Source organism: Ovis canadensis, chromosome 15, assembly GCF_042477335.2.
Source record: "Ovis canadensis isolate MfBH-ARS-UI-01 breed Bighorn chromosome 15, ARS-UI_OviCan_v2, whole genome shotgun sequence".
Lineage (NCBI taxonomy): Eukaryota > Metazoa > Chordata > Mammalia > Artiodactyla > Bovidae > Ovis > Ovis canadensis.
In genome coordinates, this window is record NC_091259.1 from 39,269,085 (window position 1) to 39,293,109 (window position 24,025).

At 47.9% G+C, this 24,025-nt stretch overlaps 1 protein-coding gene across 2 annotated transcripts in view; it reads left to right on the forward strand.

Annotated features, from left to right (window-relative positions):
- Positions 1-24,025, forward strand: part of GRIK4 (glutamate ionotropic receptor kainate type subunit 4) — a 401,597-nt gene that overhangs the window by 196,180 nt on the left and 181,392 nt on the right. For both annotated transcript variants that reach the window (XM_069555411.1, XM_069555412.1), the window contains exon 3: positions 9,981-10,145. In XM_069555411.1, the coding sequence (XP_069411512.1) occupies positions 9,981-10,145 (165 nt within the window). The remainder of the gene's footprint in view (positions 1-9,980; positions 10,146-24,025) is intronic.

Consider the following 24,025-nt stretch of genomic DNA (forward strand, 5'->3'; position numbering starts at 1 on the left):
TTTTACTCAAACATTTAAAAGTGTTATCAGGCAAGGTGCCAGGCACTGGCTACAGGAGAAAATGAATGAAGTGGAAGTTAAAGACTAAAGTGTTAATTAGAGTTTAAGGTCCATGGGATTCTATAAATGTACATAGTTGAAACACTTAATCAACCTTTGTGTTCAGAGAAGCCTTCCAGAAGGAGCAGAGGTCCGAGCTGAGGGTTCATTCTGAGTAAGAGTGGTGAGTGAGCAAAGGTGAGGAGGCAGGAGGCGGAGGAGACTGAGCAAAAGTATGGGGGCATGGAGCAGCTCTGTGTGTGTGCCTGTGTGTGTGCCTGTGTGTGCCTGTGTGTGTGCACCTATGTTTGTGTGTGTGTACCAGATGGTGCTGTGTGAGCTAGGTGGTTCAATATTTCTAAAAGGTAGAGATGGATGAACAGAGAAGTGAAGTATAAGACTGGAGAGCTAGAGCCTGCTGTTGTCTGCCATATCAAGTAATTCATTTGTTTGGAGATTGGAAGCTAAAAACTGGGGTTTGCACCTTAAAAGGATCACTGACAGCTGTGTGTGGGAGTGACTGAGGAGTGCTGGGTGGTGGTGAAGACTCTGGGGGCACAACGTTGTAAAACAACTATACTTCAATAAAAAAATAAAATTAAAGCATTAAAAATAAAAAGTGAGAGAATAAAATTAAAGCATTAAAAATAAAAAGTGAGAGTTAAAAGGTTGCAGTGATATTGTTGAAATGAAAGAACTGAACTAGAACAGCACAGCTGAGACCAGAGAGAAAAGCAGTGATTTGAGAGATATTGAGGAGGGACATTCAAAAGCAACCGGGAGTTGAGGGATTGGGGTGAAGGCATGATGCCTGGGTAGCTGGTGCCACCATTAACTGAGCTCAGGAGTGTAGCAGCGAGAATACAAGAGGGAGGAGGGGCTTTTAGTGTGGGTCTTACCAAGTCTGAGATGTCAGACATCTGGAATCGCTGGGCAAGTGGACATAAGTCAAGCATCCCTGTGGAGGAGCCTGTAAGTGGAATCATTTAGGAAGCCCATGGGAGTGAGGCGAGAAGAGGGCTCTGTAGATCCCTGAGGTTCCCTGGTATTTTAAGGGCAGGCAAGAGATGTGTACCTTGAGAGAATGGGCAGGGAAGTGGGAGGAAATTTCGACCCAGGGACCTTGTGTTCTGGAAGCCATGGAAGCTGAAGGGCTCAGGCAAAAAAGAACCCTCAGGACCCTCAGATGCAGAGAATCCTGGAGGCGGCCTGATGATGCAGTCTGGCAGCTCATGGACTGTACTGTCTGATGTAAGGAGCTGGGTGAGGATGAGGAAATGGCAACTCACTGGAGTATTCTTGCCTGGAGATTCCCATGGACAGAGGAGCCTAGTGGTCTACAGTCCATAGGGTCGCCGAGTCAGACACGACTGAAGTGGCTTAGCACGCATGCACGCACAATCTTGGGCAAATTGCTCAACATCTCCTTTCTCAGTGGGACAGTAAGTCGTAGAGTTGTTTGAGAATTAAGTGAGGTGATATACACGATGCTCTTTGAACAGCACGTGGCAGATACAGTCATGCCACTCAGGACTGAATTAGACAAGGAATCAACTGTGCCCACCAGTTTTGCAGAAATGGCTCTTGAGGGTTATTTACTTTGTGGGTACAGTTTGAATGGGGTGGTGGGGACAGAAGGAAGAGTATGAGGGGTCAAGAAAAATGTGGAATGAGTAGCAAACTTTGAGTAATCACTGGAGAAGCCTGGCTGAAGTTGAAGGTGCCCTGCTAGGTCAATGTAGTCAGGGGGGTCTGGATGGGAAAGGAGGGCTCTGGCCATGTCTTATTTAATTAATTGATCAGTAAATATATTTATTTATTTGGTCTCACCGGGTTTTAGTTGTGGCATGTGGGATCTAGTTTCCTGACATGGATTGAATCCAGGCCCCTTTCCTTGGGAGCACAGAGTCTTAACCACCAGACCACCAGGAAAGTCCCCTGGCCGTGTTTTAGTGGAGAGGAATGATGGGATCTGGGAAAGACACTGAAAGATAAAGAAGAGCAGGGAAGCGTGGTGAGACAGAGAGGCGGGCGGGTGGGGGGTCTCCTAGCACGAGACTCCCCACATCTGAGTCCAAGGGAAAGAGGTGGGGGCACAAGATTGAGGGGTTCACTGAGAGAGGCCTTGGCTTAGCGAGCCAGTGGGCTGAAAGTGAGGAGTTGAGAATAGGCAGCGGCTATACATGAAGGTCCATGTTCTGGCCTGAATTGTATACCCCCCTCAAATTCTTATGTTAACACCCCAATACTCAGTACTTCAGGGTGTGACTATATTTGGACATAGGGTCCTTAAAGAGGTGTTAGTTTCTTAGTCTTATCCAACTCTTTGTGACCCCATGGACTGTAGCCCGAGAGGCTCCTCTGTCCAAGGGATTATCCAGGCAAGAATATTAGAGTGGATTGCCATTCCCTTCTCCAGGGAATCTTCAAAAGTGAGGTCCTATGGGTGGGGCCCAAGTTGACATGACTGATGCCCTTTTAAGTAGAGATTAAGACACAGACTCCAAACTTGCACAGTGAAAAGACCAAGTGACTATGTAAGGAGAAGATGACCGTCTGCAAGCCAAGGAGAGAGGCCTCAAAATGAAACCAAACCTGCTGACCCCTTGATCTCAAACTTCTAGCTTCCAGAACTGGGGGAAAAATCAAGTTCTATTGTTTCTGCCCTGTCTGTGGCGCCATCCGAGAAACAGATAGCCTGTAGTGTGAGAGGACAAGGGCGATGGTGCCGTGTTGTCCCCCCAGTGAGGGGCAGGGTGTGAGTTTGTGGTGGGAGCAGCCTGCACAGTGGTGCCATTGCCACCAGCCAGAGGGATGAGTGAGACCAACGAGGGCGAAACAAAGGGTGCTGGGAAGACACGGGGAGTGAGATGTACCCGATGAGTGATGGTGGAGGTGGGCCGGGGCCCCTGGGGACAAGCAGCCCGCCGCTTGGCTCTGGAGCAAAGTCAGCTGGTTCCCTGGAGGCTCACAAGTCCTCTTCTTCTTGCTAGTACGCAGTTCTAACAGATATAGGCGTGTTATAGATATTGCCTATAAAGACTCTCTAGTAAAATCTCTTTATTCCCACCTCAAAGAGGTAAGAGTATCAAAACTTTTTGAATTCTTCACCAGAGGATCTGGAAGAACCAAGGGATTAAGGAGTCTGATTTTTCAATCTGAGGGGTCATTTGTGGGCTGTTGAGAAGTTGTGGAGGGAAGACAAGCCCTGTTCTGATGGACACAGGTGAGCAGAGAGCAGGAGAGCCCTAGTCCCAGGGAGGAGGGCTCTGCTTGGGTCCTCCGTCCTGGAAGCCCGGGTATAGGAGCTGTGTTCAGTCCATACCTCATCTAATGCCTACTACTCCCAGCCCAATGTCTGCTCCTGGCTGTAGGGCATGAAAAAACAGTGGCTTTGCATTATTTATTCACTTAGTACCATTCATTAAGGACTCCGTGCATGTGTGAGTCTGGAATTGCACAGTTGCAGAGATGAATCAAGCGTGGCCTTCACCCTCAGGGAGCCAACCGTCTGTAGGAGAAAAGATGGACAAATAGGCATGATACATAATAGAAAGTCAGAAGTGGTTACTCTTTGAGGAAAGGTACAGAGAAGTTTCTGTGGGAGTTCTAAGAAGAGGGGATTGATGTGGGGTGAGGAATCTGGGGAGTTTCAAAAGAAGGAAGGATAGCTCTGGGCTTTTCTGTTTTTAGTTCTGGGCTTTTAAGGCACAAGCTTGATGAGGAAGCTCACAGATAGAAATGGAAAGATAAATACCCCTCCAAGGTAGTGTGTGGAAATCCAAGGAGAGCAGCAGGCTGGGGAGTCAGGAGAGACTCATTTTTCTCTTAAAAAATTAATTTATTATTTGTTTCTTTTTTAAAAACACTTTTATTTATTCGTTTATTCTTGGCTGTGCTGAGTGTTCTTGCTGGGAAGGCTTTTCTCTAGCTGCAGTGCACGGGATTCTCATTGCTGTGGCTTCTCTTGTTGCAAAGCACCGGCTCTAGAGCACAGACTCAGTAGTTGTGGCTCACAGGCTTGGTTGCTCCTCGGCAAATGGGATCCTCCTGGACCAGGAATCGAACCCGTGTCTCCTGCACTGGCAGATTCTTTACTACCAAGCCACCAGGGGAGTCCTGTTATTTGTTTCTTGGCTGCACTGCATGGCATGTGGGCCTTTGGTTCCATAACCAGGGATCAGACCCGTGCCCACTGTATTGGAAGTGAGGAGTCTTAACCCCTGGACCACCTGGGAAGTCCTCGGGGAGACTTCTTGAAAGAGGTGGTCTGAGGTGGGTCTAGTAGGGAGAGGGGGAATAAGGGACAGGGCCCGTGTCAGCAGAGGCTTGGAGGAAGGACCATAACAGGCCAGCCCAGGTCCTAGCACAGAGGCACTGTCACCGTGGGAGTGGGAGGGGTGCTGCAGGTAGAAAGGTGTGGAGGATTCGATGCCATCCTAGACACTGGATTGGGACCAACCCTTCAGACAATGGGGCGGTTTAAGGGCTTTGAGAGGGTCAGGGATCATGTGCCCTCCCCTCGTGGGAGGCCACGCCCACTGGGCTGAGTAGGCAAGCGCTGCAGGGGGCAGCCCTGGCCTGCCAGCCTGCTGGGGGAGGCATCCTCTCCAGAGTGGATGTAGGCATGGGCCCGGAACATGGCGGGGCACGTGGGTGCAGGTGGCAGGGCCAGGAGGCCGCCCTTTCCTTAGAACTCAGAGATGCTAGCAGAAGGTAAAGCTCTCAGTTGTGGGGAGAAAGGCCGGTGGAAATGTGACGGGTCATGGCTCTCTGGGCAGGAAGGAGTCATGTTGAGTCCATGTGGGTTTGAAGAGTCATTACACAGTCCCCATGGCTGGAAAGGGCTTCCCTGGTGGCTCAGTGGTAAGGAGTCTGCCTGCCAATGCAGGAAACATGGGTTCAATCCCTGGGTCAGGAAGAACCCTTGGAAAAAAAATAGCAACCTATTCCAGTATACTTGCCTGGGAAATCCCATGGACAGACAAGCCTGGCGGGCTACAGTCCAGAGTCAGACATGACTTGGTGACTAAACAACAGCAACACAGCTGGAAAGGGGGCCTGATCCCTGATTGTGTCTCCCCAATCAGCTTGGCCTTTGCTGCAGAGCCAGACCCTCCCTCCACCCCTAATCTCACTGTAGCTGCAGAGCAGTGCCCAGGGATGGAGGATGTACCAGATGATGGGGCTCCTCCTTGGGTGGCGGCTGGGGACTCAGCCTCCTGGCCCATCTGCAGGCCAGGCCTGGGGATGAAGGTCAGGAGCAGCGGCTACCAGTTCAGTCCCGAACCAGCTGCTCTCCTTCACCCCCAGGCCCCTCAGGCGACAGGTGGACAGCAAGTGTGCCGCTCGGTAATGCCTGCTGCAGACGTGTTCCTCTGCTGCCCCAAGAAGGCCTGAGCATGTACCTCGTCTTGCTGCCCGCAGCCTGGGAATCTGGTTCTTATTGTCATCCTAATTCTTCTACTCCCAGTAATACTTGATGCCAGCCAACCACCCAGTTGAGGTGGTTGCCAGTCAGAAATTAATCATTGTCTAAAACCTAAAACCTAATGAATACTGGTGCCCAGGAAGGCATGGGAGTTGGGAAGAGAGAGCTGGATGGTGGATCTTAGTGAGCTGGTGAGAACCTGCCAGGTGCCTCTGAGGATGGGTCCTGAGTGCCTCCTGCCAAGGGGCTTTCGTGTGCCCCTCGGTGTCCAGTTTCCATATGCCCTCTTCCCCTCCCCGGCCGTGACCCTTCTGTCTCAAAGTGTCCTGTGACCCTGTGTGAGTTCACTGTGTGGTGTCACATGGCTGGCTGGTGTCCTGTGCATCAGGGTTTATATTAACACACTGTCTATGTCAGGTTGGGCTGCCATAATAAAACACTATAGACTGGGTGGCTTCAACAACAGGCATTTATTTCTCAAGTGTGCAAGTCTGAGGTCAAGATTCCACAGGGTCAGTTCCTCATGACAGCCTGCTTCCTGGCTTGGCGGTGGGAGAAGGAGCCTTCTCTAAGGGTATTAATCATGTCAGATCAGACCCCAACCCTATAACCTCTTTTAAGTTTAATTACCTTTTAAAGATGGTATCTCTAAATGCAATCACATTGAGGATTCAGGCTTTAAGAAATGAATTGGGGTGGGGGTGGGGGACCATATTTCAGTCCATAGCACACATCTTTTTTTTAAATTGAAGTTTAGTTGATTTACACTATTGTATTAATTTCTAGTGTATAGCAAAGTGATTCAGTTATATATATTGGGTTGGCCAAAAAGATTCATTCTGGCTTTTTCATAACATCTCATGGAAAGCCCAAATGAATTTTCGGCCAACACACACACACACACACACACACACACACACACACACACACACACATACGTATATTCATTTTCAGATTATTTTCCATTTACAGTTTATTATAAGATATTGAATACAGTTCCTTGGTAGGTGCATGTTCAGTCACTTCAGTAGTGTCTGATTCTTTGGGTTCTTACAGACTGCAGCCACCAGGCTCCTCTGTCCATGGAATTCTGCAGGCAAGAATACTGGAGTGGGGTGCCACGTCCTCGTCCAGGGGATCCTCCCGATCCAAGGATTGAACCCACCTGTCTTATGTCTCCTGCGTTGTCAGGCAGGTTCTTTACCAGTAGCACCACCTGGGAAGCCCCTTATTTATCTATTTTACAGATAGTCATTTGTATCTGCTAATCCCAAACTTCTAATTTATCCCTCCCTGCTTTGGGAGGTGATTAGGTTTCGGTGAGGTCATGAAGGTGGGGCCCCTGAGATGGGATCAGTGCCCTATTCAGAGTGCCCAGAGAGCTCGTCTCCCTCTCTCTGCCATGCGAGGACATTGGGAGAAGCAGCCCCCCACTCCAGACCGTCATGCTGGTACGCTGGTCTCCTCCCCAGCCTCCAGAAATAAATGGGAAATAAATACCACCCACTCTATGGTGTTTTCTTATAGCCGTGTGAGCTAAGACACACCTGCCTAGACCACTGCTTCTCAGCAGCAAATCCCCAGGAAGACAGGTTTCGTTAGAAGGAACGTGCCCTATAGTTAAGGGGCACAGGGTCCATATGAGACCCACCTGGGATCCCCTCCCTCCTCTGTACTCACCAGCCTGTGAATGAGGGAAGGTCGCTTGCCTTCTGTGATCTGTTTTGGGATTTTTTCATCTCCAAATGAGAACAACATAGAAAACACACTCTCATGGAATTCTCAGAGACAGTAAGTGAGACTGTGTCCACTAGGACTTACCCTAAAGTGGTCACCGGATAAATGTGTCCCTATTAGCATTGGATTCATGCCATGGACCCATGCCTCTTTCTCATGACTCATGCCTCTTTCCCAGGAAACGGCATTGCCAGTTCCTGACATTTTTTTAGGTGTCTCTTTTCTATGCAGTAGGTCTGGGCTAATGGTTTCTATGATATTTTTAACAGTGAAACCTTTTTTTCCCCACATCACGTTTTTTGTGGAACTCCAATATCTAAAACTGACAGATGTGGAGGTTGTATTCATTGCAGCTGATGTGAGGCTAGAGACCTCCATGAACCCCTTCTTGAAGGAACCCGGGGGCCCTGCAAAGAACACCATTGAGAACCACTGCTCTGGGTTGCCCCACTTCCCTTCTACTCCCAGAGTCTTCTTCCTGGGACAGCTCAATGTAATTGTCCAGGCTTCTTCTTCATAAATAATAATCTCATTCTGATCTTGCTCCCCTAAGGTAACCTGGCTAGGAACTGTAGCTGTCCCTGGGCTCATCAATCGTACGTGTAAGGTCCGTTGGCCACTGTCCCAGGTGTGCAACGACTGCCACTTGACTCACAGAAGTTTATTGCCGAGTTCTAGGAAGTCACCTCTGTCGCCCCATGTATTACCAACCGCTGTAAACGAAGTCTAATTTGTATTGCTCAATAAGGCTATGCCTATAAATAAACGCACAAATCAGGGAAAAAAATTGCTTTGTCATATTCTGTGTCCTGGTTTTGGTTTGGAAAATGGGTCACAAGAGGGAAACGGGAGTTTTATACAGAAAAGACAGCACAGAACCTGGGTCTCTGCTCACACCAGCCACAGGGATTCCGGGGGCCGCACTTCAGCGAAATCTATTTGGCTTGATTCTCTGTGTTGCTCTTCTGAGGCTTCAACCTCGGCGAGATAAGCTCGATCTTTCTCTTTTTATTCTTGTAACAGCTTTATATTGAGATATAATTCATATAGCACACAACTCACCCATTTAAAGTATACAATTCAGCGGCTTTTAGTATATTCACAGGGTTGTGCAGCCATCTCCATGATCAATGTTAGGACATTTTTGTCACATGCCCCCCTGCCCCAGAAAAAAAAAAAACAGTATGCGTTAGCAGTCACTCTCCTTCCCCCTAGCCTCCCCACCACCGCTGCCACAACTGGGCAACAACTAGTCTACTTTCTGTCTCGGTGGGTTCACCCATCCTGGACGTTTCATATAAAGGGTGTCTTTTAACGTGTGGTCTTTTGCGTCCGGTCTCTTTCACTGAGCATGTTTCCAGGGTTCATCCATGGTGTGGCATACATCACACTTTATCCTTTTTTATTTTCTGTCATGATACTCCATTGTAACGATATACTGCTTTTCTGTTTGTCTACTCATCAGCAGATGGATGAGTGTCCCCACTTTTTGACTATTATGAATAATGCTGCTTGGAACATTTGCATACAAGTTTCTTTATATTTAGATAGAGTAACTACTTTTATGATTTATTTTAACTTTTAAAAACTGAAGTACAGTTGATTTATAATACCGTGTTAGTTTCAGGTGTTACAGCACAGCAATTCAGTTACATATATACATATATAGTCATTTTCAGATTCCTTTCCCTCAGTACTACAAACTACTGAGTTTAGCTCCCTGCGCTACACAGTAGGACCTTGTTGGTTACCTATTTTATATAGTAGGGTATATATGTTAATCCCAATGCCTGAATTTATCCCTCCACCCACCCTCCTGTGTACAAGTTTTGATGTAGAGATTTTCAATTGTGGAACTTCCTCTACTGAGACAGTGAATGATATCAATGGCTAGATTTATTGTTTTTCATGCACCAAATTCTGCGCTGAGCACTTCACACATATTATCCTTGTCATCATCATTGTAGCGCAAAGAATAGGCTCTCTCCCCATTTTACAAATGAGGAAACTGAGGCCCCATAGCTCACACAGGGCAGGGCTGGGATTTGAACTCAGGTTGACACATATTCTTAATACACATATACTGACTACTGCTTCCAGAAGTTGGGCAGCTGTTGGGACCACGCCACTCCAATCATTCACCCTGATTAAGTCACGAGGATTAAATTTCAGTGGTGTCCATTGTCTTACCGAATTCTCACACTAACCCTGTGGGGTTTTCTTACTGATACTATCCCTGCCCAGTGAGGAAAGAAGTTCATAGAAACTACTCCCTGGGTGACATGTCTCATCTGTGTCTGAGCATGGAGAGCCAGAGGTCAGCAGGACCTCCAGCTGCTCTTTGATACCACAGCTCTCCCTCTCAAACCTGGCCTCCTTCAACCCTGTATCACCTCGAGGACAGTTTCTCGTATGCCCAGAAGTACTATTTTCAAAGCAGAGCCTCCATCTGCCTTCTTTTGCAGCGGTGTGCCCGTGTGTGCTTGTAAGCCTATATCCGAGGGTATCGCTACTCCCGAACCCAGGGGCCTCGTACAGGTAGGACCCCTGGTGGCCCACCGTGATATTGCAGGGTCCTTGAAGTGGTTAGTCCCATTAAAGTTCATGCTACACCAGACTTCAAGCCTAGACCCTTAGCAGGTAGAGGACTTGCTTTTGGACAGTTTTGAGGATGGCAGGGTGGAGGTGGAAGGTGGCAGTGGGGGGGAGACTGGAGCAGAGGAGGGTAACGGTAGAGGGTACCAACTGTGTCCATGTGGTTGCCTGCCCACAGCCGCTATCTTGGATGACCCCATGGAGTGCAGCAGAGGGGAGCGGCTGTCCATCACCCTGGCCAAGAACCGCATCAACCGCGCTCCCGAGAGGCTGGGCAAGGCCAAGGTCGAAGTGGACATCTTTGAGCTTCTCAGAGACAGCGAGTACGAGACGGCAGAAACCAGTACGTAGAGCGGGCAGGGCTGCCCTCGGCTTCCCCCGCTGGCAGAGGAGGGGCTGGTGGTGAGAGCCGCGCCCGTCGGCAGACCTACATGCAGGGACTCCCGAGAGAGGAAGAGAGCCGTGTGCCCGGAGGCCCTGAGGGCTTAGTCTGAACAAGATCCCAGGCTTTGTTGTAAATCATACGTAGGGTAGAGTTGAGAGGAAATGTGTTCATCCCTTCATTCTACCCACTCATGCATTCCTTCATGTATGGATTCATTCATCTTCTGGACATCGTGTGCGCATATCCCTAAATGAAACCTTGTGCGGTGCTGAGAAAGGAGAGAGCTGGCCAGCCCCAGGGAAGCAGAGTGTGACACATGTTTCCTTCCTGTCTTGATTTCTTGTGCCAAAGGCAGTGTTGTAGAAGAAGCTGAGACTTGGGCTGGAGTTCGGCCACTTGCTTTTGAGGATAACTTTGGACAAGTCAGTGATTCTTTTAAACCTCAGTTTCTTCATCTGTAAGATAGGAATGCTAGGCTCTCCTTTGCAAGTCATTGTGAGATTTAAATGACTTGCAAAATAGGAAAGGTCTCTGTGAGTTGCAGTGCTTTATAGACGTACGTAGTAGATCACTCCAGTCACACTAATGGAGCCCCTCCTATGTGCTGGGCACTGCTTTTAATTCTTCCAGCAACCAGAAAGTTAAGTGTTGTTATTCCAACTTTACCAAGAAACTGAGGCTCAAAGACTTTGGATAACTCGCTCAGTGCCAGAGGTAGTCAGATGCAAGTCCTAGACCCTGAACTCGCGTCATAGCCTTGCCAGCCCAGGGTCTTGCCTGTCCCACCTCCCCTGCACTTCTCTGGCGTGTTGCTGGTATTATCTAGACAGCTTAACAAGATGAGCTTCCAGGTTAGTGGGGTGATGGCTTGTAGCTTAGCTGTAGATGAACTGCTCCAGTACAGAGGGAAGGAGGGGAGCCCCTCAGCCCAGAGACACGATAGCCTTTGTTCCTTAAGACTCTGGAAGTCTTCCTTTCCCGTCCATATCAACCTTTAGTGACAGTCAATGGCAAAACCAAACCAAACCAAAGAACAACTCGCTTACGTGGGTATGTCAGACATGTGGTCTTCTGCATGTGGGCCCAGTGATGCTCTAATCTGGACTATTAATATTGCAGAAGAAACGTATTTACATTAGCTTAAGTACAATCAATAGGATACTGTATGGATCCAAAGAGGGCAGGGAGGGAGGAAGGCAGTGGCTCTCTGTGTCGCAGCTTCTGTAATGCTCCTGCTGTATCAGATCCATGCTCTGCTCCTTCTGGCGCTTTCGTTTCCCTGGCTCATTCATCATGTGCCATGATGATGCCAGTTTACAGTTTGTTTACCCATTTGGGAAACTTTTACTGAACATTAGCTCCATTTTGGGCCTAACTCGGGATATCCTGTGTTGGGGGCAATGCAGGAAACAAGGTAGAGAGGGTCCCTGCCCTCAGGTGCTTACAGTCTGTCTTCAGTGTGCAGCTCCCTCTGTGCCTCTTGGTTTGGAGTTTCAAGGCAGAGGATCTCATTGGTCCAGTTTCTCTTGGCTGGTCTCACAAGCCACAGACATTGGCCAGCTGACCTGAGATCTACTTTTGAGGAGAGAGTCCACTCCTAAAAACTGAGGGTGGATTCCTATCATATGAAGCAGTTGTTGAGGCCAGTGAGATCTGTGGACACAGATTCCTCCAGAAGGAAGCTTGGGGGAACAGGTACTTGGAATTGTCATTCATTTATTCACTCGGTCAGTCAATAACTATTTAGAGGGTGCCTGCTGTACTCTGTCCTAGACAGTGGGGGTAAGGCACAGATGGAAATTCCAGTTATCACAGAGGTTAAACTCTAGTACAGTGAAAGGAAGATTCAGGTTTCTCAGGATCTTCCAAAGGAAAGCGGAAATATCAGCAATGACTTCCTGTGAACCTCCTGGTCCTGTCTATACTTTGGTGTGTTTCTTTTTGTCCAGGAGGGCAGGTCTCAGACAAGAATCCAGATTTCTAGATAGTTCTCATAGTCTGTTCTTTGGAAAAAAAACAGCTCCCTCTTCTTCTTTGGTTCTTCAGACTTTCCCCTGCAGGACAGAAAGCGTCCCCTGCAGAACAGAAAGCGTGGATTGCCCTCTGAGGATGGGGGTCATTAGCAGATGTAAATTTCTTCTCCCAATGACCCGGGCTTAGCAGAGTCAATACATCTAAAATATTAAACCAGAGGAATCAGGGGAATAAAGGAAACATATCTTTAATCCATGATACAGAGCTTTGGAGCATCTTTCTAAGGCCCTTCTTTTAGGCACTAAGTATTTTACTAACAAGTGGCCCTTGGTTCAGCTTTTATATCTCACTGTGTTTGAGGCATGATTAGCATTTGTTAGAAAAGAGGGCTTTTGGATCTTTCTACCCCAAAGGCTTTTCATCTAAAGCCAAAACTGCTCCCCCACAATGGATTTTAAATACCACCCAGATAGTTCATAGAAAGTTTCCAGCCCCACTTTCCCCTCCCTCAGTAAGGGGAAGAGAGGATGGTGGATTAGCACTTTTAGCTGAAGCATGGTGGGGCGGGACCGCTGGTCAGTGGTGGGGCGGGGGAAGGAGTTTGGAAGGAGGCCGCATCCCAGGATGAAGGCGGAACAACAGCTCTGCTATCCCTACTTGGAGAGACTGTGGGACAGCGTAGGAAGATCAGACTGACCTGGCTGTGTTACCTATGAGCTGTGTGACTGTGGACAGGCTGTTTAACCGTTTCGTGCCTCGGTGATAACACCTCTTAGGGTCATTAGGAGCACAACAGGAGACAGTGCAGGTGAGTTCATTAGCACCTACACATACCAAGGAGTTAGGAAGTGGCAGCTGTGGATTTTGTTGTTGGGTTATTCTCTCCACGGGCTTCTCTGGTGGCTCAGACGGTAAAGAATCTGCCCACAATGCGTGAGACCCGGGTTTGATCTCTTGGTTGGGAAGATCCCCTGGAGAAGGAAATGGCTACCTACTCCAGTATTCTTGCCTGGAGAATTCCATGGACTGTGGGGCTTGGCAAGAGTCACCAAACTGAACACAACTGAGCAACTAACACTTTCACTATTCTCTCCACACATCCCTTATGCCCCCGCCTCCTTGGATTTGGCTTCCTCTATCTCTTACCATCACCCCTTTCTCTCCTCTGGCTCAGAGTTCAGCCATCCCTCCCAGGCAGCCCAGTCTACCTCCCAGCCTCCTTTCACATGGCCTGTCTTAATGTCAGGTGCCTCCTGGGGCCTCGATCATAACTGAATATTCCACTCTCTTTCCCTTTTTCTGGGTTGATGCATCCGACAGTTCTGAGCCTTTGGAAGTCACGAGATGCTGCCCAGAGCCAGCTACTGCTGTCTCCTGGTGGTGGTGTCTCCCCTGGGCTAGGGGCTGATTTGCATTGTTAATTTAAAGCTATTTGAGTGGCTCTGGGGCCCTGACCAACCCCCCCCCCCCCCAACCTCACATCTGTCACCCTATGCCTGGGGACGCCACTTTAGGGAGATGAAAGAGATCCTAGTGATGACATTCTTGGTTTTAGAAAGCAGAGGCTCTGGGTTAAGTGAAGATGGTAGCAATCCTACAGGGTACCCTTGTGCCTGCTTTCGGCAATAGGCAAGTTTCAAAAACTGCACAAATAATGAGTCACACTTGGGGCAGGTGTGTCATCAAGAGAAGCAATGGCAATTTCAGAATCAAAGATGATGAAGTGTAAAACTGAAGATGCTGGGGTGTGGAGTTCAGCCTTCTCATTTGATGGTTGAAAGGGAGACTGGGAGGTGGAAAGTATCACATGGGGTGTTAATCAATAACAACCTGGGTTCCCTGGAGAAGGGAATGGATGCTAACTGCAGTATTCTTGCCTGGAGAATGCCATGGACAGAAGAGCCTGGTGGGCTACAGTCCATGGGATCGCAGAGTCGGACACAACCGAGTGGCTAACACTTTCACTCACTCGGACACTGGAAAGATACAAGTAGCAAACCACCTCGCTTCTATCTGGTTCACATTTCATGCGGTGAGTTTATCTAAAGTGAAGGTCACCTATAAAGCTCCCTCAGACCCACATCTGATCCCCTCCACCTCTCTGCCTGGTCACCATCATCGCCTCGGGCTTCTTGATGTTTGATTTCCCGGCTCCCTCTGTGCGGCCCACAGATCTGAAATAAGAGGGCTGGACAAGACCTCTCAGGTCACCTCCTGGCCCGCCTGTCCCTTCCCTCCTTCCTTCCGTATCTTATCTCCATCTCGGCCTTTCTTATGCAGGCAGCTCCCACAGGCCTCACCCTCCTCTGTTCCTATAGATCCCTGTGTCTCCTGTGGCGAACATATTAGAGCTTAACTAAGCGCCACCCCCTTATCACCCAGACACCCGGAGGCACCGTGCCTGCCACTGTCAGAGTCAGTTTGAGGTTTAATTTACTGCAGAGCTGAAAGCAGGCGGCTTCCTGTCAGCCCCTCACCTCTCCCTGGGTTTGTCCCTGTGAGGCCAATCATGCTATCAGCTGTCCACACCGTTTCCCCTGGAAACCCAGAGGTGCCTGGTTCTCAGGCCCCGCGAGGCCCCAGTGATGGGCAGAGAGCGTGAGGTTCCGGCTGCCTGGCTGCCCCTCCTGCACAGGCTTCTGAGCTTCTCAAAGGCTCCACATGCATGACCTCCAGCGATCCAGAGCTGTTTCTAGTAAGTGAGGGCTGATGCCGAGCAGGGCCCTGTGGGGCTCCTGGGCATGGAAGCCTTTCTGCCTCTCATTTCTCATAGGCAAGACTCCAGCCTCCATGACCTCTGAGTTCCAAAGGGCACAACAGTTGCTCATCAGGAGAGGAGCAGGCAGGAAACCACCTGTTGTTGTTCAGTCACTATGTCGTGTCTGACTCTCTGTGACCCCACTGGAAAAGACCCTGATGCTGGGAGAGATTGAAGGCAGCAGGAGAGGGGACGATAGAGGATGAGATGGTTGGATGGCCTCACTGAGTCAATGGACATGAGTTTGAGCAAACTCTGTGAGATGGTGAAGGACAGGGAAGCCGGGTGTGCGGCAGTCCATGGGATTGCAAAGAGTCAGGCACAACCTAATGAGTGAGCTGAACTGACCTGAACTCGACTGCAGCACTCCAGGCTCCTCTATCTCCCAGAGTTTGCAAAGATTCATGTCCATCGAGTGATGCTCTGCAACCAACTCATCCTCTGCCACGCCCTTCTCCTTTTGCTCTCAGTCTTTCCCAGCATCAAGGTTTTTTCCAATGAGTAGACTGGACCACCTAAAACCCTGCACATACCCTAATCTTGTCAGCAACCCCACTCTTTTGAATCTTTGAAGAAGAAAGAAGAATGCAAGACTGTTACTGCCTTGATCCTTATTGCGTACTCCTGCCTGACTGGATAACCTCTCCCTGTTACCCAGAGAGGGGGCCATAGTTATTGAGGCATTAGCCTCTGGTGCTCCCTCTTTGCGTGGCAAAGAAGTAAAGGCACTCTTTCCTTCTCCTCTATAACTCTGCCCCGGTGTTTCTGTTTGGCGTTGGTGCACGGAGAGCCAATATTTTGGCAACAGGGCTAACGTTCCTCCATCAGCTCTCTAGAAAGACTCCAAGTCAGCATAAGGGAGAAGGTGAGAAGCCAGAAGAGAAGGCATCCAAATAGCGTAGTGTCATTCGACAAGTGTTCCCTGCTCCCCTTTCCTCAGCTGCCCACATCACATATACATAATAGGGACTCAGAGACACATTGAATTACAGTGCTGAGAAATCCGGAGGAAAGGGGGACAGCGGGGGAGGAGATGGTTGCATGGCATCACCGACTCAATGGACATGAGTTTGAGCAAGCTCCAGGAGTTGGTGATGGACAGGGAAGCCTGGCATGCTGCAGTTCATGGAGTCGCAAAAAGTCAGACACGACTGAGTGACTGAACTGAAGAAATCACCTGGCTCCACTGCCTCCTTTTACAGAAGGGGAAAACTGAGGCTCACAGTCTTTCCCAGAGGACAGCTGAGACCACACATCTGAAAAGTGACATAAATCTCAGTAGCTCTGCTGTGGGCTTGCCAGGGAGTGGCTCAGAGAAGAGCAGAGGGGGTTCAGAAATAGGTCACAGATGGGGCTGGGTGGTCAGGTAAGGCCTCTGGGCCAGGCTTTGCAATGATTGACAGGTGAGGCAAAGGGAAGAGGGCATCCACACAGAAGGCTTAGTAGTATGCTTGAGGCAGGAAAAAAAATGGGATACTTTGGGGCACAATGATAGCTGGGCCTGACTAAAACAGAGTGTTTGTGGGGGCTGTGGCAATGGGGACTGGAAAGCAGTGTAGAAGAGTGATCAAGATCCTAATCTTGGGTTTACCACCATCACAGAATTATCACCTGAGCCTTGGACTCCCCATTTGTAAAATGGGAATACTATGAGTTCTCACTTCATGAGGTTGCTGCAAGGACTGAGATGATGCACTTAGAACACGTAGAGCAGTGCCAGGAGTCAGGTGAACTCTTGATAAATTTCATCTATTAGTAGTATTATCAGTAATAGAGCTAGTGACGTAACCCCTCCTTCATGGGATGATTGTAAGGCTTTGGGGTCCCTGGTGCTTGCATGTGTGAAGTCCCTATAAATGGTGTTGCTGCTTCTGTGGTGATCTAGGGCTGAGGCTTTGAGTGATACATCATTGGTGACAGGAGCCAAAGGCAGGTGTTTCTTTTCCTTCCAGTTTTATTGAGATATAACTGACATACTGCACTGTATAAGTTCAAGGTATACAACATAATGCTTAGAAACGCTGGGCTGGAAGAAGCACAAGCTGGAATCAAGATTGCTGGGAGAAATATCAATAACCTTAGATATGCAGATGACACCACCCTTATGGCAGAAAGTGAAGAGGAACTCAAAAGCCTCTTGATGAAAGTGAAAGAGGAGAGTGAAAAGGTTGGCTTAAAGCTCAACATTCAGAAAACGAAGATCATGGCATCTGGTCACATCACTTCATGGGAAATAGATGGGGAAACAGTGGAAACAGTGTCAGACTTTATTTTTGGGGGCTCCAAAATCACTGCAGGTGGTGATTGCAGCCATGAAATTAATTATTTATTTATTTTCCCCTTCCTGTTATGTTGCCCTCTGTGTTTCCAAGGCTCACCACAGACTCGGCAGGGAGAGTGTTTCCTGGTGTTTGGAAACCTCTCTTCTTAAAATTCCCTTCCCGGGACGGGCTTCCCTTCCCGAGACGGGCTTCCCTTCCCGAGACGGAGCTCCCTCCCCACCTCCTTTGTCTCCTTTTTCGTCTTTTATATTTTTTCCTACCTGTTTTTGAAGACAATGGTCTGCTTTTCTGGTTGCCTGATGTCCTCTGCCAGCATTCAGAAGTTGTTTTGTGGAGTTTGCTCTGCGTTGAAATGTTCTTTTGAGGAATTTGTGAGAGAGAAAGTGGTCTTCCCGTCCTATTCCTCCGCCATCTTAGGACCGCCTCCGCAGCCATGAAATTAAAAGACGTTTACTCCTTGGAAGAAAAGTTATGGCCAACCTAGATAGCATATTCAAAAGCAGAGACATTACTTTGCCAACAAAGGTCTGTCTAGTCAAGGCTATGGTTTTTCCAGTGGTCATATATGGATGTGGGAGGTGGACTGTGAAGAAAGCTGAGCGCCGAAGAATTGATGCTTTGGAACTGTGGTGTTGGAGAAGACTCTTGAGAGTCCCTTGGACTGCAAGGAGGTCAAACCAGTCCATTCTGAAGGAGATCAGTCCTGGGTGTTCTTTGGAAGGCATGATGCTGAAGCTGAAACTCTAATACTTTGGCCACCTCATGCGAAGAGTTGACTCACTGGAAAAGACTCTGATGCTGGGAGGGATTGAGGGCAGGAGGAGAAAGGGATGACAGAGGATGAGATGGCTGGATGGCATCACTGACTTGACAGACATGACTTTGGGTGAACTCTGGGAGTTGGTGATGGACAGGGAGGCCTGGGGTGCTGCGATTCATGGGGTCACAAAGAGTTGGACACGACTGAGCGACTGAACTGAACTGAACATATCATGAAATGGTTATCACAGTAAAGTTAGTGATTATCCATCATCTCACATAGATACAAAATTGAAGAAATAGAAAAAAATTTTTCCTTGTGATGAGAACTCTTAGGATTTACTTTCTTGACTTTCATATAGAACATATAGCAGTGTTAATTATACTAATCATGTACTTTGCCTGCCAGCTTTTTTATAACTAGAAGTTTGTACCTTTTGACAGTCTTCATCTAATTGCCCCTCCGAGCACTCCCCACCTCTGGTGAGCACAAATCTAATTTCTTTCCTATGAGCTGGTTTGTTTGTGTTTGAAAGATAATTGACCTGCAACACTGTTGTTTGCTCCTGTGTATTACAGTGATTTGATATTTCTATGTATTACAAAATGATCGCCATGATAAGTCTAGTTACCATCTGTCACCGTACAAAGATGTTACATTATTATTGACTATATTCCCCATGTTGTTCATTTCATCCCTGTGACAGCCAGTGGCAGTTTTGAGATCTCAGATACTCTGGGTCACTCTGACCAGGGAGGTATCCATCCTGGGGCATGAAGGTGCAGAGACCTGGCACTCTACCCTCCCATTTCCCCTCTCGGCTTGGAAGTCAGCAAGGCCATCCTTTTAGGTCCTGGTCCATTCACAGGGCTGAGAGTGGACCGTGCTTTGGAGGCTCTGGCACAAGGAGGAGACAGACGGTCCTTGGTGCTGATGGAGGTGGTTGTTTGCCTCGCTTGGACGGTCGGGGTTCTGCTCTGGACGCAGTGCACAGCATGACCAGGCACACAGAGACACCTTGCCCTACCGCTCCACTCGGGCTTCTGCGCCCTAAAGTGTTTTTATGTGAGCTCTCCCGGCCTCTGCTCCACGTTGCTCTCAGCTCCCTGTGGCCCTGATAATTTATCACAGGATCTCCGAGAGCACCGTACTGTAAGTGACGAGGCCCCAGTTTTCTCGTCCCCACCCAGGAGGCTACCCCTTCCCTGGAGGGCTTGAAGTTAGTGAGCCTGTGAGTGACTACTCTGGACCATATGCATCACAGCCAGACCCTTCCCCTCCCTGTGAAGACTCAGAGACGGTTAAGTTCCCATCGGCTCCTCTGGTCCAGCCCAGGTGTCTAAGGAGGCTTTGCATCCGAGCCTGAGCTGGTGTCTGCAGGGGAGGAAGTTTCCCCCTCTCACAGCATCCCATCGTGGTGTTTTACTCCTGCAGCTGCTCCGGCAGTTGCCTTCCAACTCCTCTGCTGGCTGGGAAACTTGGTTGCCATGGCAACATCACTCACATCTCCAGTGCTCCCTGGGAGGCAGAAGGAGAGTGCCCCTCCCTCCCTTCCATCCCTCAGACTGCTCAGAGATCCTCACGGGATGACCGGGGCCTGCAGCATTGGGGTTCAGGAAGTTTTAGAGCCGAGGTCATCTATAACTAATTTTCATTTCTACCAAGCAGGCATCCTTCATAGGGAATGAAAGAACAATTCCCAGGTCCCAGGAATTCCCCAGGCCCCAGCTGCTGGGAAGATGATAATTCACTTTCTTTTTTTTTTTTTTATTTTTTTATTTTTTTTTTGATAATTCACTTTCATTGCACTCATTTTGGATCATTTTGATTCAGTTGAGCAAGCATCTATTGAGTAATTCCTTTTTGCCAGGACTGAATAGCTGTGACCCCTACCTTCAAGGAGTTTCAGATGCAGTGGGAAATGGGAGATGGACACTCACAAAGGCACAGGTCCCCAGACCCTTGAGACCAGATGTGTTTAGATTTCAGAATTTTTCAGGTTCTGTAAAGGTCATGTCCTGCTTATACTATACATTAAATAGCATTTCAGATGGGGCTTGGGGCTGAACCCCACTCTCGAAATCAAATGCATACTTACATTCAGATAGTCACATATTATAAATATCTTCTTCACATCTATCTACTTAGATCAGATTTTGCTGCTAAATGAGTTTGATGATACCATCCACTGTAAGAGCTTTTGGGATTTTGAAATTGAGAATAAAGGATTGTGACTTTCTCTAATAATTTTTTTTAGGAGAAGCTTCTTCGTATTGGGGTTTACCTGGTGGCTCAGACAGTAAAAGCGTTTGCCTGCAATGCGGGAGACCCAGGTTTGATCCCTGGGTCAGGAAGATCCCCTGGAGAAGGAAATGGCAACCCACGCCAGTACTCTGGCCTGGAAAATTCCATGGATGGAGGAGCCTGGTGGGCTACAGTGCATGGGGTCACAAAGAGTCAGACAAGACTGAGCGACTTTACTTTCACTTTTCTCTGTATTGAGACCTGGCGAAAAAACCTAGCTTGGGGCAGAAGCAGGCCAGGAATTCAGAGAACAGGGAAATTGATCTTTCCAGCATAGAGCTGACTCAGAACCACAGTGGGATGTGAATATCGAGAGGGAGTGGTGCTTTCTTGCCTATGGGCAATAACTGAGCTGGGCACTGGAGGATCAGTAGGAGTTTTCCAGACAGAAGGGCAAGAGAAGACGTAGACCATGGTAGTTTACAGGTGCTAAAGTACTCCTTCTCAGAAAATTGTTTTTAAACAAATAGAATTGCATAGATAGGATAAGGAGGGAAAACAATTATATGGAAATGAGACAGGAAAGGGGCAGGGCACCTTTAAAAGAATGACATAGCCCGAGCACACTACATAAACTGATTAGAATGAACTAGATTTAAGATAGCAGAGGAGCTGCCTTCCACTTGACCTTGAGCCTCAGTATATGCTTATTGTAACATTCGGAAGCTAATTTACACATCCCAGGCACCATGGTGGTTCCAAGGACAACTACAAAAGGTCAAAAAGTGGGCAGTGGTCCAATTTCCGAAAATTCCCACCCCTTCCCTAATCCCATCCCTTTCCCCAAATCGGTCTTCCTCAATGGCTATGCAGGAGATGTAGGAGGTGTAAGTTCCATCCCTGGGTCAGGAAGAAACCCTGGAAAAGGAAATGGCAACCCACTCCAATATGTTTGTCGGGAAAATCCCACAGACAAAGAAGCCTGGTGGCTACAGTCAATAGGGCTGCAGAGTCGGATGCGACTGACCACCCATGCATCCCCCAAATAGCTGGAATGCTCCTCCCACTCATTAGCCTATGAAATTACCCACCCCGATAAAAACTGACCACCCCTTACCCTGGAGCCTCTCTTGCCTTCTGAGATGGCCCCCACTCTGCCCGTTTCCTCTGTGAGTAAAACTCACTTTACTGTGGTTCGCTCTTGGATTCTCTCCTGTGCGAAGCCAGGAACCCACACTTGGCAGCTGTCCCAGGGTCTCTGACATGACCTGGAATGTGACGCATGCTTTTGAGCTCCACTCTCTTTCCTGTGACAGACATGCAATTAAAATATTTTGATAGTGATATATAAATATACATATTTCTTTATTAATGTACTGAATAGCCAGACCTAGGATCAGGCCTAACTACTAGTGTAATTTCGAAGTAATTATGAATATGAATGGTATTTCAAGATCTCTGCAATACTGTAATATGATCTGAAAACACTTGTGATGTCTATCAATGACAGAGTCACAGTTACTGTTAATATACTGTGGTTTATGGCCTCTATTCCAAATTGAAGGGGATGCTAAATTTCAGTTAGGGGTTAGAGAAAATAATGCCATTTTTCTTCCGCCAAATGTTCACAGACCACTGACTTCTGCCCATAGATCTTAGGCAGTGGGGTTAAGACTGCTGGTCTAGTTAGAGAGAACAGCTTGGAACAGGCTCAGGTAAGAAACTGCAGAGTGTGAGCCAGGTGAGCTTGTGTGAAATGAGAGGAGACGTGATGGGAGAAAGGGCTAGAAGGGTCATCTCTTGAGGAGATCAGACCCGTCTGGATTTTACTTGTTCATTGGAAGACATGTTTTGATAATGAAATTTTATTTTTTATAACGATGTGTTATGAAAGGAATACATGCCCATTTATATTAGAAAGTAGAAAGAAGGAAAAAAGAGCATCATGTAGTGTTCCCCTGGTCAAGGCAATCTCTACTGCGATCTTGGTTAATCACTCATGGCCGAGGGAGGTGGTGTTGTACGGTGGTTAGGGAACCGACCCTGGAGCCAGGGGTTGGGGGTTTGAATCCTGACTCTGCCCTTTAACTTTTCTGTTTTCTTATCTGTAAAATGAAGGTGAGATGATAGTATCTCTCTCATCAAGTTGTTTCCAGAATTAAGTAAGTCAATTCATATAAAGTGCTTAGAATGGGCCATAATTAGCACTTAATAAATATGGGCTTCAATAACCTCTTCTTCCAATCACTCCACGGTGCCTGCCTATTTTCTGTATTTACTTACTTGTAGCCTTCATATAGATACACATATAATTTTATATCCTGCTTCTTTCTCTTAATATTATTACATAAATATTTTTAATACTATTATAAACTGTTCATAAGCATTGTAAATGCCTAAGTAATATTCCACTTGGGTATATGACCCACACTTTAGATAACTATTTCCTTATGATGGGACATTTCGTTTATTTCCCATTTTCTGTGGTAAGAGTTGAGTGGGCTTCAGTGTGGTTCAGTGGCAGTTTATTGAGCACATAACTCTCGAGTCCCGCCCTGCTCTCTGTGGAGGGCACAGAGATGAATAAGGCAAGCTTTCTGGTCTGCAGGAGCACACAGACGCACGTTTCGGGTTATAATTGGCCTCAGTGTGGAGAACGGATTGAATGTGAAGAATCCAGAGAAAGCCTGTAGGAGGCAGATAGTAAAGGGGCTGATGGAACCGATAGTGGCAGTGAGAAGGAGAGGATGGTGGGGGATGAGCAGGCCAAATGGTCAGAACCTGGCTGCTGGCTGGTGTAGCCCGTGAGTAGATTCAGTGGGGGAAGGCAAGGAAGAGTCAAAGAGACCGCGGTTTGAACTTCAGGAGCTAAGGTGGGGGAGGTGAAGGGATGGTAAAATGAAGTGGTTAGGAGTTTGGGCTTTGATGCCCAAAGTGAAAGTGTTACTCACTCAATCATGTCCAACTCTTTGCGACCCCACAGACTATATAACCTGCCAGGCTCCTCTGTCCATGGAATTCTCCGGGTAAGAATGCTGGAGTGGGTTGCCATTTTCTTCTCTAGGGGAGTTTTCCCAACCCAGGGATCGAACTTGGGCCTCCCGCATTGCAAGAAAATTCTTTACCATCTGAGTTCACCGGGGAAACCCATATGGAGCTTTAAATTCAAGAGTGACACTATCATATATGACCTGTGTGAGCTTGATCAAGCTACTTAAATTTTCTAAGCCTCAGTTTCCCCATCTGTAAAGTGGGGATACTAATGAATCTTCCTGGAAGCGTGGTGATCAAGTCAGACTATATATGAAAAGTATATAACAGATATGATATATTGGGAATAGTCGTAAGAGTCCTGTGGCATATCAGTTCCATGCTAAGTGTGTGTGTGCGCGCTCAGTCATGTCCAACTGCAGTCCACCAGACTCCTCTGTCCATGGGATTTTCCCAGCAAGAATACCACTCTAAATACTTTGTATGTATTAAGTCACCTAAATGCTCACAACATCCCTACAGGAGAGGTGCTCTTAGCATCTCAGTGCTATAGATGAGAATGAAGGCTCAGGGAGCTTGGTCAAGGTCTTGCTCAAGGTGTCACAGCTAGTCAGCAGTGATCCAGCCAAGACTCATACTCAGATAGGCTTGCATCAGAGCCCGTGCTCTTAAGGCCTGTGCTTTCTCTCTCTCTGCCTCACTCTGTCCATGCTTACTGCAGGACAGGAGAGGGAAGTCCCTGTGGCAACACTCAGCAGGTAGTTGGAACTTGTTTTAAACCCAGGACATCTTTCAGAGTGTAGGATCGCCTGGGCAGAGATGAGTGGAG